Source organism: Nothobranchius furzeri, chromosome 13, assembly GCF_043380555.1.
Source record: "Nothobranchius furzeri strain GRZ-AD chromosome 13, NfurGRZ-RIMD1, whole genome shotgun sequence".
Lineage (NCBI taxonomy): Eukaryota > Metazoa > Chordata > Actinopteri > Cyprinodontiformes > Nothobranchiidae > Nothobranchius > Nothobranchius furzeri.
Genome location: NC_091753.1, coordinates 26,867,136 through 26,885,690, shown reverse-complemented (window position 1 = coordinate 26,885,690; position 18,555 = coordinate 26,867,136). Strand labels below are relative to the sequence as shown.

Genomic DNA, 18,555 nt, shown 5'->3' with positions numbered 1-18,555 from the left:
TAATTCAGTAGAGGGGCAGGCATGTCTTATTTTCCCTTTTTAATTATGCATTCAATAAAGTACTTTTGAACTTATAGTATTGATTCTTTTAATTACATCCTTTAACTAGTTGCATTTCTTTGTTTATGGAAGAGTCCCAGTCTTTAGGAAGGGGGGCGGAGGCTATATGGGTTTGGGGAGGGGTAGGAGTCTTACATGGCTGCAGGGAAGAGTTGGCTTTCAGTCCTACACAGTCTGAAAGGCCTTGGTCTGAGCAGGGACCATGAGGGTCGGGGGTGTGGGGCCAGACATGTTCCTGGTGTTGAATTTGGGAGTATTGGGGGGCTCGGGGGTCTTGGGGGGCACCACTGCAGTGTAAGCTGGAGGGGACTGGGGAAAGCCTGGAGGGTGTCCATTTTCCTTGAGAGCTGCTACAGCAGGTGGACGTGGGCGGTGTCCACGCTGGATGCTGTTGTGCACCATTGACTGTGTGGAGGAGGCGCCGGAGCGCGAGCTACCAGAGCGGGACGAAGACAGCGAGTTTGGCTTCACCAGCTTGGCCTTGGGGGCCTCAGCATCTTCCCTGTGGTTGGAAACAGAGAAGACACACACAGCAACTTTTAATTCATAGAAAAGGGAACTTTAGAAATAGAAATCCCACCTCCTCCCCATTGACAAACAAACACAATGCACCACAAACGAGTACAGCGTGATTCTGTTCCATTGTACTATTCTGAGACATTACACACAAGAGACGAGTATTTTGTGTGGAGGCTCATGTAATTCGTGAGAAATCCTCCAGCCTTGCAGTTTTGTGAAACACATTTGCATGGAATAATTAAATCTGCTAACATCACTCGTTCCCCAGACAGAATGGTTGAAGGAAAAGGATGTTTGCCAAGAACTCAGTAAAAAATTCATAATTTTCCTAATTTTTAATAACAAGATAAAACTTTGCCAAAAAGCAAAGAACATAATGTGGGTGGCGTATCTTAAAACTGACTGCCTCTGCTGTTATGCAGCAAAGCTGTGGTCACTTGTGTTATAATATTTACTTAGTTGGTATTTAAATGAGAGAAAATCTCAGAACACATAGCCTTGGGCTACATGCTATCCTCACAGGCACACATATGAGAGCTCTTACTGGAAAAAAGAATAAACATCAGTGACTAAATCTGGATGTGCTGTATCGCTGAGGGGTTTGGTGGAGCACATTAGCTGGAAAGCTCTGACTCTTAACATCGAATGAAACAGAAAACACTTCATCACATTTACATTATTTAACTCAAGCTGTCCTTCAACCGTGCTGAATTATTCAATGTTGTAGAGTTCAACCAAAACAAGAGCAGTCTTTGGCGACAAGTGAAACTAAAACTTTCCTAAGGTATGACAAATAAATACGGAAAAATAAATGCTGTTTTAAGAACTTCCTGAGAGTAATGAATTACAGTAATCCAGTCTTGATGTAATAAATGCATTAACTAGTTTTTCAGCATCACTCCTGGAAAGGATGCTTCTAATCTTAGCAATATTCCATCCATCCATCCATTTTCTGAACCTGCTTGTCCAAGTAGGGTCACGGGGGGGGGGGGGGGGGGGGGGGCTGGTGCATATCTCCAGCGGTCAATAGGCAGTCAGGCGGGGTACACCCTGGACAGAGTGCCAGTCCATCGCAGGGCAACACAGAGACACACAGGACAAACAATTATGCGCACAGACACACACACACACACACACATACACACACACAGACACAGACACAGACACAGACACAGACACAGACACACACACACACACACACACACACACACACACACACACACACACACACACACACACACACACACACACACCTAAGGACAATTTAGACAGACCAGTTAACCTAACAGTCATGTTTTTGGACTGTGGGAGGAAGCCGGAGTACCCAGAGAGAATCCACGCATGCACAGGGAGAACATGCAAACTCCATGCAGAAAGATCCCAGGCCGGGAAGCGAATCCAGGTCCTTCTCACTGCAAGGCAACTGTGCCACTGTGCAGCCCGTGTCAGTACATAAGAATGAAAATATTTTATTTTTCTTCACAAATGAAATAATTAGAATTTTTTATTTACTTGGGTATCTTTGCATGATAGTCTACTGAATTATATCGGTTAAAAACCTCCGAAGTGAGACAAAAAAAAAGCAACTAAGTAAAAATGAGTACTTTTTGACAGCTCTGTACCTGTTTAAACATAATAATATTAAGGCCCCCAAAAATCTAAGAAGTTCTGAACTTGCTTCGGTTTTATGTTTAAACAAAAACAAGGACACACTCCTCATGCTTTCACAGATAACGTTAGTACTGGGTTGTAATTCGTACCAAACCAACATGTCTCTGACAGGGAACTGTTATAATGAAACTCTATCAATACTTGCAAATTTAATACGTAAAATATGGCTGAATACTATAAATGAGACAAAATAAAACAATTCTGGTGCAAAATTCAATTCTTTTTAGATAAATAAAACATAAATCAAGGTTGGGGCAAAAATAATATAATACGGTTTATGTAAAACTATAAACTGCAATTTGGCAAGAATCAAAGAAAACATAATCATTTATTTGGACTCACGACGCATAACTCAGCTCCTGTTCCCTTTTGTTTATAATACAGTTAAAAGTGGAAAAAAGCGTAAATCAAACTAAAAGATTTGAACCGAACTTGATCTCATTTGGGGTCTCCTCCTCTTCATACTTCTTCTTTTCTTTCTTCCGAAAGACAAGCCAGATTATTAATATGACGATGAGGACACCGAGGGATATTCCCACCACGGCACCCGCCACCATCCCAACATCCCTCACATCTGTGGATAAGAAAGGAGGAATTGATGAGAAAAAGACTCACTTTACTCTTGTAAAGGGAAATATAGAGTTCACAGTTAAATCTTGACATAATAGCATACCATATCAGAAACATTTTTTTAGTGACATGGCATTTTTAAAGTGACAATGTGTATTTTCCCTGGTGATAGGAAGCAGTACATACCTAAATGATTGCAAGCAAGTGATAATTTTGTGTTTGAATAAGACCTTACCAATGGATGGCCATTAGGGTCAAAAATCCCAGGGAACGCAATTTTTGGACAAGTACTTTGTCAGATCGTTCAACCTCGAGCAAAATAACAAGCACATCAGACCCCCTTTCATCACTGGCAACAAGTGAAGAGGTAAATGTGTAAAATGACATTTATGAATGGAGAAAGCTTTGTAAACTGTTTGTTACGAATCAATAAATGCCTTTGGTCCTCATGGGCTCCCATAGAAAGAAATATGGCGTCTAATATGGCACTCCCAGAGACTTATGCCCAATCCCAGTACTTGCCCTGCGGTTTTCAGCAAAGTGCACTTGGAGGAAGTGCGCAGTAAGGCTTCGAGTGCGTACACAAGTGTGCAAATAATTGACGAGTTGAGACAGGGAGTATTGCGTCATCAACCACAATGCATGCCAGGATGCTGGTCGCTGTGATACTTTTTACAAAACCTTCACTAACAACTTTCAAACAAACCAAACAATTCTTAGAAATACAGTTACATTCATTGCTGCTTTGTCTAAAAGTTTTAGAGCATCAACTAATCATCCTAACATTAACTACTTTCATTAGAAAATACATATTTTCAGAAAAGGCACTTGAGCCATTTCTCCTGCAGCAATGGATTGTGGGTAATACACTTCACCCATGTCAGCATTGCGGGCAGACTTGGGTGAAGGGTGCAAAAGGGATTACACTCAATTGGGCCTTAGACCTGCTTCCATGTATTTTAGACTTGATTTAATGGTTATATGTTACAAAGCCGGCAACTATTTTCAACAACTGGACATTATTTATTTAATTTCCAACAACCTTTTGATTGATGTTTCCAGAAATGAACGGTAAAAACGACACATTATCACTTTAATTTAAATTTAATACCAAGGCTGAGACACCATTTTTTGAAAAGCTGATAGATTTGTTGATGACACATCATCTCCGTCCTGGAATATATCAGTGACAGTGAAGCACAACACTTGGAGCACTGGTGGTTACCACCACCAACACTTTAGGTTTACTGAATTCAATTGTTCAAACACCAAGAAAAAAAGGAGGGTGAAGGGAAAAATCACAGGGACAGGAACAAATGTAATTCCAGCTGCAGATGGAAACAATAACCATCAATCAGCTTGGCACTTTAACGTGAGGTGAAGATTGTGAGGTCAAGTCCTTTAAAAACTCACGCTGCATGGTGACCTCGATGGTGCAGTTCTCCTCCCCCACGTCATTGCTGGCTGTGCACCTGTAGACGCCTGTGCTCTCCATGGTGAGATTCCTTAGGGTGACAATTTCTGGGTTCTTCAGATCTGGTGGACAAAAAAAAAAAAGAAGAAGTTTGGACCAAACTAAAAGCGAAGGGGCCAACATTTGTGAGGTTGATCGTCTTTGGGAGGACTGGGGGAGAGAAGCATGTCTGACAGCAGGGATGGAGCCCCAAAGCCAAATGGGATATTCAGTCATCTCCACCACCGATAGCCATGTGGTATTAACTTTCACTACCCGAAAATAATGGCTGCTGATACTGTGCGTTACCGTCCAATGAAAACTAATTAGAGTGAACAGGTGGAGTTTGGTGGACATCATTAAGTTGGCAGTTTTTTGCCTGGGCACCAGTTATTGTGGAGCCCTGCTGACCGCTGGAGGGAAAGCTGAGACTGGGATGTTAGCACCAAGGGGGGTGGGTGGGCGGTTCTGCTTGTCTGGATACAACAGGTTTAAAGCCTGCTATGTCGTAGAGGCAGACGTGATTTTTTACGATCCAAGAAACATGCCAGAATCCTCATAGAGTGAGTGAAATGTGCCTCGGGGCTTTTATGGATCTTCGTCTGTCTGTGTGTTGACTGTTTAATATAGTATAGCTGCAAATTCATTTGTTTTTCTCCGCATAAATTCCAGAGAATACTGTCTTCGTGCATGCGTGGATAATTCACTTGAGCCAAGATGACATGTCAAATTCATTAGATCCTAGTGTCAGCCCAGTTCTTTGTATTAACATAAGTAATCAAATATACACTACAAATCGCAAGATTATGCTCTGTTTGATTTCCTGGAAAATAATATTCGGCGCACATTTTGTGGCCCTGGGATTATCGCTCACAGGCATAGAAAATCAAAGTAGTCTAAACATATTAATAGCAAGCAGTATCAGTGGATTAAATTAGAAAAACTGAACATGTATAAGTGCCCTTGAGCTAAGAGTTGTAACTTTTAATTACTCTGGTGAAGCAGCTCAGGGATCAGCACTGGCAGGATGGGGTTTGGAAGATTTAGGTGTCAGTGTTTACAAATGTAAAAAAAAATTGGAAAAGATGAAGCTCATGAAAAAAGGGCACTATTACAAAAATCGATTCTCATAGCATCTCTCGGCACAGGGCTTGGAAAGTGAATCAGCATGTTGGTGCAGTGTGGAATAATCTTTTCTTTTTTCGTTTTTTTGTGTGCTTTATTTTTCTTACCTATCAGAGACAGGTTTGGCAATTTGCCCGGACTCTTGCCTTTGTCAAGCACTCGCTCCCACTTGTAGCTAATGGGGTCTGAACCGTCACTGGATTTACAGCTCAGCTTGACGTCGCTGCCCTCCAAGAGTTTCCCATCCATCCAGCACCTTGGCTTAGACGGCTTGACTGGGAGGACACAAAAATGCAAACTGAAACTTATTTGTCTAAACAAAACCACTCAAAAAAATTCTAACGCAAATATTACACTAGTAGTAGTTTTAGTTAGATAAATAATTAAGAGAAATTGTTGGAAAAGAAAACAACAACCAACACAGAAAACATGATGCTTTTTTCTACTGTGAATGAGGATGAGAAGCAAAACATCTTCAATAAACCAAAGAAGTCAAGTAGCCTGCATTCAACCCCTTTTGGATTGCTATGAACTGGTATGACTGAGACTGAGACAAAAATGATGGTACCCCAAACTTCATATTTTGTTATACAACCTTTTGAGGCAATCACTGCAATCAGACAATTCCTGTAACTGTCAGTGAGACTTCGGCCTCTTTCAGCAAGTATTTTGTCCCACTCCTCATGAGGAAACTGCTTCAGTTTTCTTAGGTTTCATAAGATGCTCAAAAGGATTGAGGTCAGGGCTCATAGAAGGCCACTTTAGAAAAGTCCAGCGTGTTCTTCATAGCCCTTCTTGGGTGGTGTTAGCTGTGGTTTGGGTCATTGTCCTGTTGCAAGACCAATGACCTGCAACTGAGACCAAGCTTTCTGACACTGGCCAGCACATTTCTCTCTAGAATCCCTTGATAGTCTTGATATTTCATTGTACCCTGCACAGATTCAAGACAACCTGTGCCAGACTCAGTAAAGCAGCCCAGAACAAAACAGGCCTCCTCCATGCTTCACAGTACGGACAGTGTTCTTTTCTTGATATGCTTCATTTTTCTATTTGTGCACACAGAGCTGATGTGTCTTGACAAAAAGTTGACTATTTGTCTCATGTGTCCATAGGGCATTCTCCCAGAAGCTCTGTGACTTGTCATCATATACTATGGCAAATTCCATTCAAGCTTTTTTATGATTTGTTTTCAACATTGGTGTCCTCCATGGTTTTCTCCCATGTAGTCCACTTTGGCTCCATCAATGATGAATGGTGTGGCACTGATGTTGCTTGAGCATGAAGCTGACATTGAATCTCTTTAGAAGTTCTTCTGGGCTCTCTTGTTACCATTTGGATTATCCGTCTCTTTGATTTGTCATCAGTTTTCCTCCTGCGGCCACATCCAGGGAGGTTGGCTACAGTCCCATGGATCTGAAATTTCTGATTAACGTGTGCAACTGTAGTCACAGAAACACATAACTGCTTGGAGATGACATGCTTTTCTATATTTTGCTTTCTAATCTCCTGAGACAACTCTTTCCTTTGTTTCCTCTGGTCCATGTTGAGTGTGGTACACACCATGTCACCAGACAACACAGTGACTACCCAGAGCCATATATAGAGGCCCACTGACTGATTGCACAATTGTAGACACCTGTGATGCTAACTAGTGGACACACCTTGAATTAGCATGTCCTTTTGGACTTTTTATAGGGGTACCATTATTTTTTATACAGATGTGTTCCATGAGTTTATTATTTTTTTTAAATTCCGTTGAAGCATGGTTGAAAAGCATTGTGTGGCTTTCATTGGTTAAATTTCATATACTTTTTATTTATTATTACTTTTGTCAGATTCAAGTTATTTCTGTGGCCATTGTGGGTTTTTCTTTCACTGACCGAAGGGTAACAACTATTTTGTCTGTCTGTATATATCATCATCAAATAAGACACCACTGTTATGAATCCTCCACCATTGTACAATGTTATATATATACATACATATATATATATATATATATATATATATATATATATATATATATATGTATATGTATGTATAGCACTAGTCACAGACAGATAATCACAAAGTGTTCCACAGAAATCAACAAAGCAAAGCAAATCATAAAGTCATAAAAACAAAATGATCCTAAAAATTAAACAGCAAATATCATAAAATGTCATGTCATGAAATTATAAAATGATCATTAATATCATCAAACTTGTGAAAGATGATTAAATATGAGTAAAAGAAAATAAAAAAGCACAAAAGATTTAGGCAAAAGCAGCTTTAAATGAAAATGTTCTTCAGCTGCTTTTAAAGGTGACCATTATTTGTTCTGTGTAAAGCACTTTGGTCCTGTAGGTGTTTTAAGTGCTATACAAATAAAGTTGGTATGTTATGGTATGACCAGACTGTTACCTAAAAATAATGTTGTTTTTAATGCTGTTACTCCCAACATAACTACTCACCAGTAAAATCTATCTCTAAATATATGCTCATAATTATCTGACACGAAATAATGAAACCATATTAGCCTAGATTTAGTCAGTTATTTCTTTTGTTTTTCACTTGTTTGAGCTTCAGGCTGGTTGCCATAGTAATATCTGTCAACCGCATCATGTTGCATCATTTCCAATGGAGTAAAAAGGGTTCAGTCTGCAAGTTCACATATCCATTTGATATAATTCTTTCAATTTTGCATCACAAATCCAGCAAGTGAAAAGATGTTAAAGGAAAAAGCTACAAACTACGAGAAATGAACTCAACTTAAGAGATTTAGAGGGATGAACATGATCGGAGTAAAACTGTCCCCTCGGGACTTACTGAGTGATTCTTCTTTCAGGCAATTTAACTTATAACTACATTCTCTACTTATAGCAGCAGTGACTGGAAGTTAGTTTGTAATGGATAAGGTTATTCTACTTCATCATCACGCTAATGTCACAGAAATGGTGACGCAAACAGAAAACTCCCTTGTTGCTTTGGGGAATGGATAAATGGGTCCCAGCTCAGGCTATGAATGTTTGTAATAGCATGTTCTCCACTGGTCTATTGTTTCAGCCCTACAGTCTGCCACAGCTGGAGGCGCGGCACCGTATATGCTGAGAGCTCTACAGCTGCTCTGTTTAGATACTCGCTGAGCAGCGCGGCTATAAAAAGAAAATATAGCACAGTCGTCTCCCTCAAGTGGCATATTTTTAGATGAGCGGTGAACTAAATTTATACATTTGCTTTGTCTTTTCTTCCTTTCATTTTTCTTGCGACTGTCAAATTAGCAATGTTGACATTTTGTGTTTTTCTTTTTATTACTTTTGCTGCTGTTTGAGAGCAAAGTTGCAGTATAAGTAAGTGTGGCATGGTTCCACATGGTGAGTGTGTCAGAGGAAGAATGCCATCAGCTCACACACTCAGTAAGCAGGATAATGAGAGGGGCTGATTGAGCAGCGCCAAGCATCTGTCAGCTCTGTCAGGATGAGTAGGACCCAACTTCTGCAGGAGCAGTTGGATTGCACAACTTTTGTTTAGCAAACTTACACACTCCCAAAAGACATGCATCATTGAGTCCTTTTGGCAACAACAGCAGAAAAATAAAAAGACACACTGTCACATGCACAAACACTGGCATGTACACAAACCGCTCACTCATTGACTGATGCCAAGGCAGCTGCCAGTTCAGCTGCCAAGTTATTATCTTAGGAGCGAGGGAAAAACTCAAATGTTCGTCCTTCTCAGAGTGTCACCGCTGAGCTGACGGCAATTTGCAAAAATTGAGGCCCTAAGTCACTGGAATGTCTTTTCATGGTAGTGAGAGGAAAGTGAGAGCATGGGGATTAACAGACTGCTCCATTAGAAAACCAATAACTGCTGGTTGAACTAATCTCCCGTGATGTTTTATTAAGTCGCCTGCCTTCCTGACATTGAGAACAATCTCGCTCCTCCCGCTGGACTTTACGTTTGGCGTTATAGAGCGTTGACTGATGTTGACGTCTTTCAGCGTAACTGTAAAATAAAATGATAAAAAAGAATCACATCATGTAGATTTAATGTATAGAAAGTCTAGTCTCTCTCTTCTCTATTGTCAAATGGCAGCTTTATTTATATATTTTGTGGTACTCGTCTCTTAAACTCATCACATGTTTCTGCTCTTCCGAGTCCGCTGCTATGTTTCCAGTCTCACGTCATCAAGAAACCAATCCAAATGAACCCAAACTGTGAAAGCAAAATCAAATTACATTGTCTGCATCAAATTGAATCATTAGATCAGTCAGCATGATAGAGGAAATGTGCCAGGCTAATGATCTCATGATTAGGTCGCACATGTGTGTGTGTGTGTGTGTGTGTGTGTGTGTGTGTGTGTGTGTGTGTGTGTGTGTGTGTGTGTGTGTGTGTGTGTGTGTGTGTGTGTACATATGAGCTTCTTCATATCCTGATTGTGTGTGCATGAATCTGTGCTCATTTGTGTGCTTTGATAATGCGTATGAAAACACTCACCCAGCACAATCAAGTTGACGTGGCTCCAGTGGTACTTCCCCACTGACTTGACTTTGCAGTGGTACTCCCCAGTGTCGGTCAGCAGCAAGTCACTGATCAGCAGGGAGGCATCTCCACCTAAGTACTCCCCCGCAAAGGACAGACGACTGGCCTGGCTGCCCGCGGCCTCGTTAGTGTACACCTTGCCCCCGAAGAAGGTAATAATCTACAAGAGAGTAAAGAGAAAAAACTTGTGTCTGAAATTAGCTTTGCACCAAGTCCTTGAGTCCTCAGTTTGCCATGAGAGATAAGCTACAGATGTTTTATGAGGCCTTCCTTCACACCCAAAAATCACTATGCTCGTCATAAGCTGTTTGAATGTTGCTGGACTGTGTCACCATACAGATCTAATCAAGGTCAATACAAAATGCCACAACCATACTTAACTTTCAAATTTGACACTCAGCTCCTGCTCTCCATCGCTAACATACTCTTACTTAAACTATCGCGGTGTCTCAATTCAGGGTCTGCATCCTTTGAAGGACCCAGTCTACTTGGCCGACGTGGGCTGGGTCCTCCGTCGGCCGAGTAGACCGGATGTTAACGGCTGTGAATTTGGACAGGCCTAGCCTTCATGAATTCCCGCCACGCCCTCGGCGAACATTCCATCGCCTAGCAACCGTAGAACCGCTGAGCAGAAGGGAAAAGGAACTTTAAACGATGGAGCTCGAAGTTTTATTTAGCTTTTAAATCATTTCCTTTACTGAGGGCTAATTCAGAGAAAATACTTTCGACAAGCTGAGCCTGAGCAAAGATGTGATAATAGTTTTTAATACTTTCTAAGGGTCTTAATTTGACCGAAACCGATTTATCACCTTTTAAGACTTTTCAAGACCCAGCGGATACCCTGTAATATTAAACAATTCACATTTGTAAACAAAAATAAAATTCAAGAGTTGAATACAGAACTGATTTTATTTAGATATTTCTTTTATATGTACATGTTTAATCTTTATTAACCATTTTTTTCTAGCAAAGTAAAAAGCTGTCAAAGTTCTCCCTTCTCTCCTGTGCCCTCTGCTGCTCTGCCTCCCTCTGCAGCCTCATGTCCTCCCTGACAGCTCCAGAAGCTAGTCATCGCTGTCACCTTCCCGTGGATGCCCATGTTCTCCAGAATAGTCTTAACAAACATGTAAGAAAAAAACAGGAAGAGAGAAGAGAGAGAAAAGAGGACAACGGGTTGTTCCTTTCATGTTTTCGCAGGAAAAACTAAACTCAAACGACAGTTTTAAAATATGAGATGTTATTGTACCTCCATGCCACAGCCGCCGCATACTTTGTTCCAGTGATCACGTGGTCCATCTCCGCCCTAAGCTTAATAAAGTCAGTGGTTTTCTCATTTGTCCCTAAAATACAAACTCCTATTAAAATCGGGGAAAACGTAGCGGGAGAAGTATGACACCGAGGGGCCGAACATACGAGCCGAGACCGCAATACAAACACTTTTACTGTAAGATTTCTAACTAAAATAACGTTCATGTATCACAAAAAGCCCTTAACCTAACAGTTTTCAAGTTTATACCAACATTTATATGCACAATCCTCTCCGACAGCTCCCGCTTCACTGTCCGCCATTGTTTTTAAAAGTTCTGTAAACTGTGAGCCATTGAAGGATACACCGGACCCTTCCTGCTTGCAGGCGAAAAGAAGACCGAATTCGTCGACCGCATTTGAAGGAGTCTTCAAATTGGGACAGGCCTAGTCACGGCGCTGTGATGTAACCGGCCGACGAATCCGGCCAGCAAAGGATGCAGACCCTGAATTGAGACACACGTTATGTCAACTCTGACGTAAATGGCACCAACTCATTGCTGTGCTTGGGGAAACTAGTACAACTGTCAGGATCTAGTAGGTGTAAATTATGTCTATTTGAGACAATTTCCATATTTAGGTATTTGCTTTGCTTGTTTTGTGGTTTGGGTTGGCACACTAGTGGAAGATCTGCTTTATGGCAAGAGCTACTTACTGTTCCGGTAGCTGATATACTGCAAAGACTAGCAGTTAGCTTTTTCAGTTCGCCGACTGTCAATAAAATGCACAAGAAGAAGAAGAAAAAAGAATAATTTTGCTTTTTTAGTTGGCATCATAGTGGAGCCTGAAAGTAAAAATAGTAATGCCTAATAGTAATGCCTTTGGAGGCCAAAAAAAAAGGCCTAAAACCTAAAGAGTGAACATCGGTGCAGCCTACACTCATTAGAAGGAGCTGAGAGAGGCGACAAAACCACGGACTGATCTTGACTGGCTTTGTTGCTACTGGACTTGTTAGTAACATGTAGTTTATTTTGTTCAACAGTGTGGATCTTTATACTTTGTTGTTTATTTAGAACCAGTTGGCTCGTATTAGCATTAGCTTGTGCAGCAAGCTGTGGCAGGGTTGTTTACAAATGTTGTAATCCCACTTTCAATCAGCAGGAGGGAGAAACAAGAAAGTAATTATAGGGATACTAAGCAGTTTGGGCCTGCTTTAAGCATCCCCTAGTGTTTGTTAGTAAAAAAAAGAAAGTAAAACTCTTCTCCTCACTGTGCATTCCTCTTTAACCCTTTAATCTAACAGCTGAAATGTCTCCTCTACCTTGATTAGTTTCTACAGGACTGGTTCATCACTAAATCAAACAAATCAGCTGTGTTCACGATCTAAAACACGTAGCAAATGTACTGAAAGCAGACTCCAGACGCCAGGCATGTCAGCTCCACCATACTAAGTCCAACAGGGACCAGGCTGAGCAGTATTCTGGCCACAGGCGGTGGTGGGGTCTGAGTGACATTTCATTAATCCCGTAAAAGACCATTTCAGCACATACTGGCTCAAGAAATGATTAGAATATATGAAAAAGTTGCATAGTTTGCCTAAGTGTTACTTTAAGGAAGGGGTATTCAATTCCGGGCCTGAAGGTCCGGTATCTGGCACGTTTTAGTTTTAACTTTGTTTCAATATACCTGATTTCAGTCAGCAGGTTTCTGCAGAGCCTGGTGAGCTGCTGCACAGGGGAATCAAGTGTGTTGAATCAGAGAAACCACTAAAACGTGCTGGATACCGGACCTCCAGGACCGGAATTGAATACCCCCTTTTTTGTGGCAAGCATGTTTCACTGGACATTTCTCCTTCCTAAAGATGTGTTTTTGCAATTAGTACTACACTCTTTGTATTTAGGCATTCTACTTTAACGCCCATGATACACCCACAGCCTGTTCGGCACAATTATCTGGAATCGGCTTGGACCTAAAAGTCCTGTCTTGTCCTGCTCCAATTTCTCTCTGGTCAAGCTATGGCAAAGTGCAAAGGGTGCACTTCATACGGTAGATACATTGCCACCAGGCAACCCAAAACTCCAATGAGCAGCAATCAAAGCTCACCATGACCTTGTGTTTTTTTTACACGCTGCATTCATGATACAAAGTTTTCAGATGTTTTCAACACCCTGCAAAGATTTCCCACCTTTGAGCAGAGCAAGAGCTTCATCCAGTGTGAAGACGTCTTAATAAGTCTTTTTAAGGACTCTTCAATTCCAAAATCTTGCTGTTTTCTCTGTGCTCTTCTCATCAAGAATCACTTAACAGCTCGTTTGCTTAACTAAATGTCTCCATCTCCGCAGCGACACCCCTGAAATGTTTGACTGGTAGCCTGCCAGAAACATTAAGATTTACATAATATTTCACGCACTACTGAGACAAATCCACAGAGTCCCTCAGTAGCTGCAGTTTTGAAAAATTCAGATTCCTATGTCTCAGAGTACAAGTAACAGTGTTAACAATTACTCAATAATTTACACTTATGAGGGAGGATATTTCACAATTGAATGACTTTGCTGAAACGCCACTATCCTGCTAGTGTTAGCTGATTATCCGAGAGCACTTTTATCTCCTCACAGTCTTTGTACATGCAAAACTGTCAAACTGACCCAACAAAAGGACAGAAAAATCTATTCTGGTGCAGATAAAAGATTAAAGTACCCACAGTGGCACAGATGTGATGTTAGCACAGGCCACACAGAAACAAGACACAGTGCATAATGTAACAATGTACTTTCTGATGCTACAATTTTTCACTTGGGCTGGTTTACATCTTGTGGGGAAATTCCATTTTCTAGTCACGTATCATTATCCAGCATTAAAAATAGTAAAACAACAAATACTCTAGATAATGCACAACTGAATCTGGCATCATCTAGAGTTACTGTTAGAGCATAACGTCATCAAGTCAGTGAAGAATTAAGTTATTTAATTGCTGGTATGAAATGAACTAGAAGCAAAAGCTTGACGAGATTTATGAATCAAAAATGCATTTTTGAGTCCCCCGGATCGTTTTAATCATTATTTGTGGAACTTCTAACAAATTTAAGGCAACTTTGAAGTGCTTTTCTTTGAAAAGGGTATGAGCAATAATACCGAACACATACAGGTGAAACTCCAAATATTGAAATATGTTGCAAAAGTTCATTTATGTCAGTAATTCTACTTAAAATGTGAAACTAATATATGAGATAGACTCATTACATGCACGCCAGCTATTCCAAGCCTTTATTTGTTATAATTGTGATGATTATAGCTTACAGCTTATGAAAACCCCACATTCAAAATCTCAGACAAATAGACTATTTTGAAAAAGTTCACTATTCTAGAATCAAAATGTCACACTCTAATCAGATGATGAATCATGCAAAAGTAATGGTCCTCTTGAAAACATGCTTCATGATATATATGCAAGTAGTACTTTAATACAAATGTTAGTGTTAGCTGTGTGTGTGTGTGTGTGTGTGTATGTTCTTGTACTTACTACATACTGGGGACCATCATGAGGTTTTAACCAACATAGTGAGGACGTTTTTCAAAGTGAGGACATTTTTGTGGTCCTGCTTTTTCAAATGTCTACCAGTTGGTTTTAGAGGTATGGTGTGACTGAAGTTTTAGCTAAGGTTTGGGTTAGGAATAGATAAGCATTGGTTTTGGTATGGGTTAGGCATAGTAGGGTCAGCAGCAGTAGCTCAACAGGTTGAGCGGGTTGGCCAGTATTTGGAAGGTTGTAGGTTTGATCCCGGCTCCGACCAGAGAATTCTGCTGTTGTGTCCTTGGGCAAGACACTTAACCCACCCTGACTGCTGGTGGTGGTCGAAGGGATTGGTGGAGCCTGTTCTCAGCAGCCTCACCTCCTCAGTGATCCCTAGGGCAGCTGTGGCCACATTGTAGCTCATCATTGTAGCTCCATTAAAATCCAGATGAACTAAATCCAAGCCTGACTCATGGCTGAACGAGCATACTTGTTCCATCAGGCAAAATTGCAGAAGACTGGAGCACAAATGCAGTACAGACATGCTTACTGTTTTCTTTGAAGCCATGAGAGATGTGTGGTCTAGACTGCACACTTGCTGGTTTAGTTCTAACAGGTCCCTCAGGGTCATGCTGGATGACTATTCATCCCAGTCACTCTCCCTTCCCTGGGGGGTTCCTCAAGGTTCCATCCTCGGCCCGTTACTGTACTGCCTCTATATTCTGTCCTTGGGAGCCATTTTCAGACAGAATGCTGTTTCATGCCATCTATACGCAGACGGCTGTCAAATCTATTTTTCACTTAAACCCACTGACTCCACTAAACCTCTGTTTGATTGTCTTCACGATGGCAAGCAATGGCTGGCTGATAACTTCCTCCCTCTGAATGACTCTAAAACAGAGGTAATCGTTTGTAGTCCCGACAATGTTAGCGCAACCCACCAACCTGACCTCCACTCCTAATGTTACTTCTGCTATTTCCAACCTTGGAATAAAAATAGACCCGGTTCTGAGGATGGATGCTCAGGTCAATAGCACAGTCAGGTCCTGCTTTTACCACCTCAGGCATATTTCTAAACTAAAGCCCATCCTGAGTGTCCGTCTTCTACAATCTGTGATTCACGCCTTCATCACTTCCCGGCTTGATTATTCCAACTCCTGCTTGTACGGCATCAGTAAAGCAGCTCTGTCTAGACTTCAGCTTGTCCAGAATTCAGCAGCAAGGTTCCTGACTGGAGCTGACAGAAGACAACACATTACACCCACTCTTAAATCACTCCACTGGTTGCCCATTCAGTTCAGGATCAATTTCAAAATTCTGCTTCTTGCTTACAAATCTTTGAACAGTCAGGCACCTCCCTATCTGTGTGAACTTCTCCGTTACTACCACCCTCCTCGTGCTCTTAGGTCTGAAGATCAGCTCCTCCTAACTGTCCCTAAGGCACATTTGAAGACTCGCGGGGAAAGGGCTTTTTCTGTCTGTGCCCCAAAATTGTGGAACTCATTACCTCTTCAGGTTAGGCAAGCACCCTCTATTGCTGTTTTTAAATCACGTCTGAAAACCCACTACTTCTCCCTGGCCTTCAATTCCCAAACCATAAAGCATCAACCCATCCTTAGCTTTTCCACCTTGTTTGTTCAATTTGAAATTTGTGTTTTTATATTCTGGTTTTACTTGTTCTGTTGGTTTTAGTTAGTTGTTTTTTAACTCTATTATCTTTTTACTTTATATAATATACACAAGTATTTTAGCTTGTGTTTATTTTTATTTGTTTTTATGTGCAACGCTTTGGTCGGTTGTAATGCCGTGTTAAAAGCGCTCTACAAATAAAGTGGTATGGTATGGTATCATCATCAGGGTGTGAATAGGTGTGTAAATGGATGAATGATGCACTGTAGTGTAAGTGCTTTGGAGTACTCTGACTCTGAAAGGCGCTATACAAGTGCAGTCATTTATTATTTATTACTAAGATGAATGGAAGTCAATGGAGGCCCACACAACCATATAAATATAAGTGTGTGTGTGTGTGTGTGTGTGTGTGTGTGCGTGTGTGTACTTTTCTTTATATGTTTAAGTGGACACATTTTAAGTCTAACCTGTAACATGTGGATGTTCTCATCTGTCCTAAGTGTTTTTTTGACATTAGTTATGTTAATTAAGTCACAATTAAAATAATTTAAAAAATAGTAACATCCACAAATGGTCAGTTTTTCATGTACGGTTTGACCTCTTCAGTATCTGGTCATATGGAGACAGGAGTCTACATTTGTTGCCTTTAATCTGCCAGATCCTGCCATTCCATCAGCTGGAGTCCGGGCCTCTCTGCAGCTCGGAACACATGATAACATATTGTCAACAAACTGTTCCCATTTCGAGGCCTAAGCTTCCCTTATCACTTCAACAGGATTCCTCATGCCTCTGAATAAAGTGACTATTTTCAGCTCATACGAGTTAATCAATCGTGAAATGAATGAACAAATGTTATATGAATAATAATATTGTCTTGATTAATCTGTACTTGAATTACTGAAGTTTGAAATGAATATTATTATGGTATGATCAGTAATTTTAGATTTAACAAGTGAATCATTGTCTACACTCAGATACAAGGTTCATTCGAGATAAATTAAAGTCAAGTTAAACGCCACGACACATAGATATTTTCTTTGCCACAAATCAGAGCATCCTGTATCTGAAAGAGAAGTGATATTCTGAGGTTTGTTTGGTAATACCCCTTAACATGGCACGTCCCGGTTGGCCAAGAAATCATAATAAGAGAATATTAAAACAGAGCTCACTTGAGGGTGAGTCAGTTCTAGAGAAAGCTACGGACAGGCCATCCGGAGCGAACCCTCTTTAACCCAGAGCATTTCTGACAAGCTTTCAAAACCCTGCTAAAAGCTGCCTGCAGCTGACACGGCAAAACATTCCCTTCAGCTACTCAGAAACAGCTGTTCTAGACGCAAACAATTTCATCTAGCTGTTGTGATCCGGGAGACGACTCTGGAACGACCTGGTCGCACTGTGGTCTTTTCTACAGCTTTGGTACCTTGGAGGTGACCCACCTGACCCCCCCAACATCTCGGATCCGAAAAGGAGTCTCCTCAGGGGTACGTAGAACACAGCCGGATTGCATCTAATGTCCTTTTGATATGAACCAACTTCCTACCTTCAACTTCCTAGTTTAATGTAAACCAAATTCTTCCCTTTTTCACACCCAGAACTCAGTTCTTCTAGATGCGAAGGTTCTGAAAACCTCACATTCACACATAATCACCATACATCACATCCCATCCACTTAGATTCATCCATCACAGTAGCATTGGTTAACTTCTCATGTTTTTATTTGTTTAGAAAATAAATTTCTCATCTTTTATAAACCTGACTCTATCTGAATTGAGATGAAGTGTGTTTGATCCCTGGAAAAAGCAAAGAAACCAAGAATCTTCTGATTAAACATCCAAAGACCAAGCAGGTTGCTATTCTATATTTATATAGAATATCACAGCGTATTGGTCAAAAGTAAAGGTAATATATTAAGCTTAAAAGCAACAACATTTACCACTCTACAAAACATAGCTATTATTTGTTAGGTACTGAGTGAGCACTAAGTCAGTACTTCTTATGGGGCTTCACATAGGCAATAGTGGAGCCAATTCAGTTGTTAGAGTTATGTGCACCATCCTTGCTTATGGATCAAGTCAGGTTGCTTGTTGATGTAATTTTTTATTTATTTATTTAAATCAAGAACAAGAGACACAATTATTACAAAAAGCAAAAACAAAGATGTACCAGATGAAGCTGAAGTTGGTTCTCTTTTATTAGTTTCATGGTCAGAAAGGGCCATTCCACTATTCCACTCCCTGAGCATCTTTAC

General features: G+C 40.7%; 1 protein-coding gene across 1 annotated transcript in view; it reads right to left on the bottom strand.

The window, feature by feature from the left end:
- Nucleotides 1-26: 26 nt before the first annotated feature.
- The window catches only part of clmpb (CXADR like membrane protein b), a 97,459-nt gene continuing 78,930 nt past the window's right edge, over nt 27-18,555 (bottom strand). The window contains exons 3-7 of the mRNA XM_015951999.3: nt 9,875-10,079; nt 5,506-5,673; nt 4,234-4,356; nt 2,683-2,824; nt 27-562 (exon numbers count right to left, since the gene is read on the bottom strand). Of these exons, the coding sequence (XP_015807485.1) occupies nt 226-562; nt 2,683-2,824; nt 4,234-4,356; nt 5,506-5,673; nt 9,875-10,079 (975 nt within the window). The 3' untranslated portion in view covers nt 27-225. The remainder of the gene's footprint in view (nt 563-2,682; nt 2,825-4,233; nt 4,357-5,505; nt 5,674-9,874; nt 10,080-18,555) is intronic.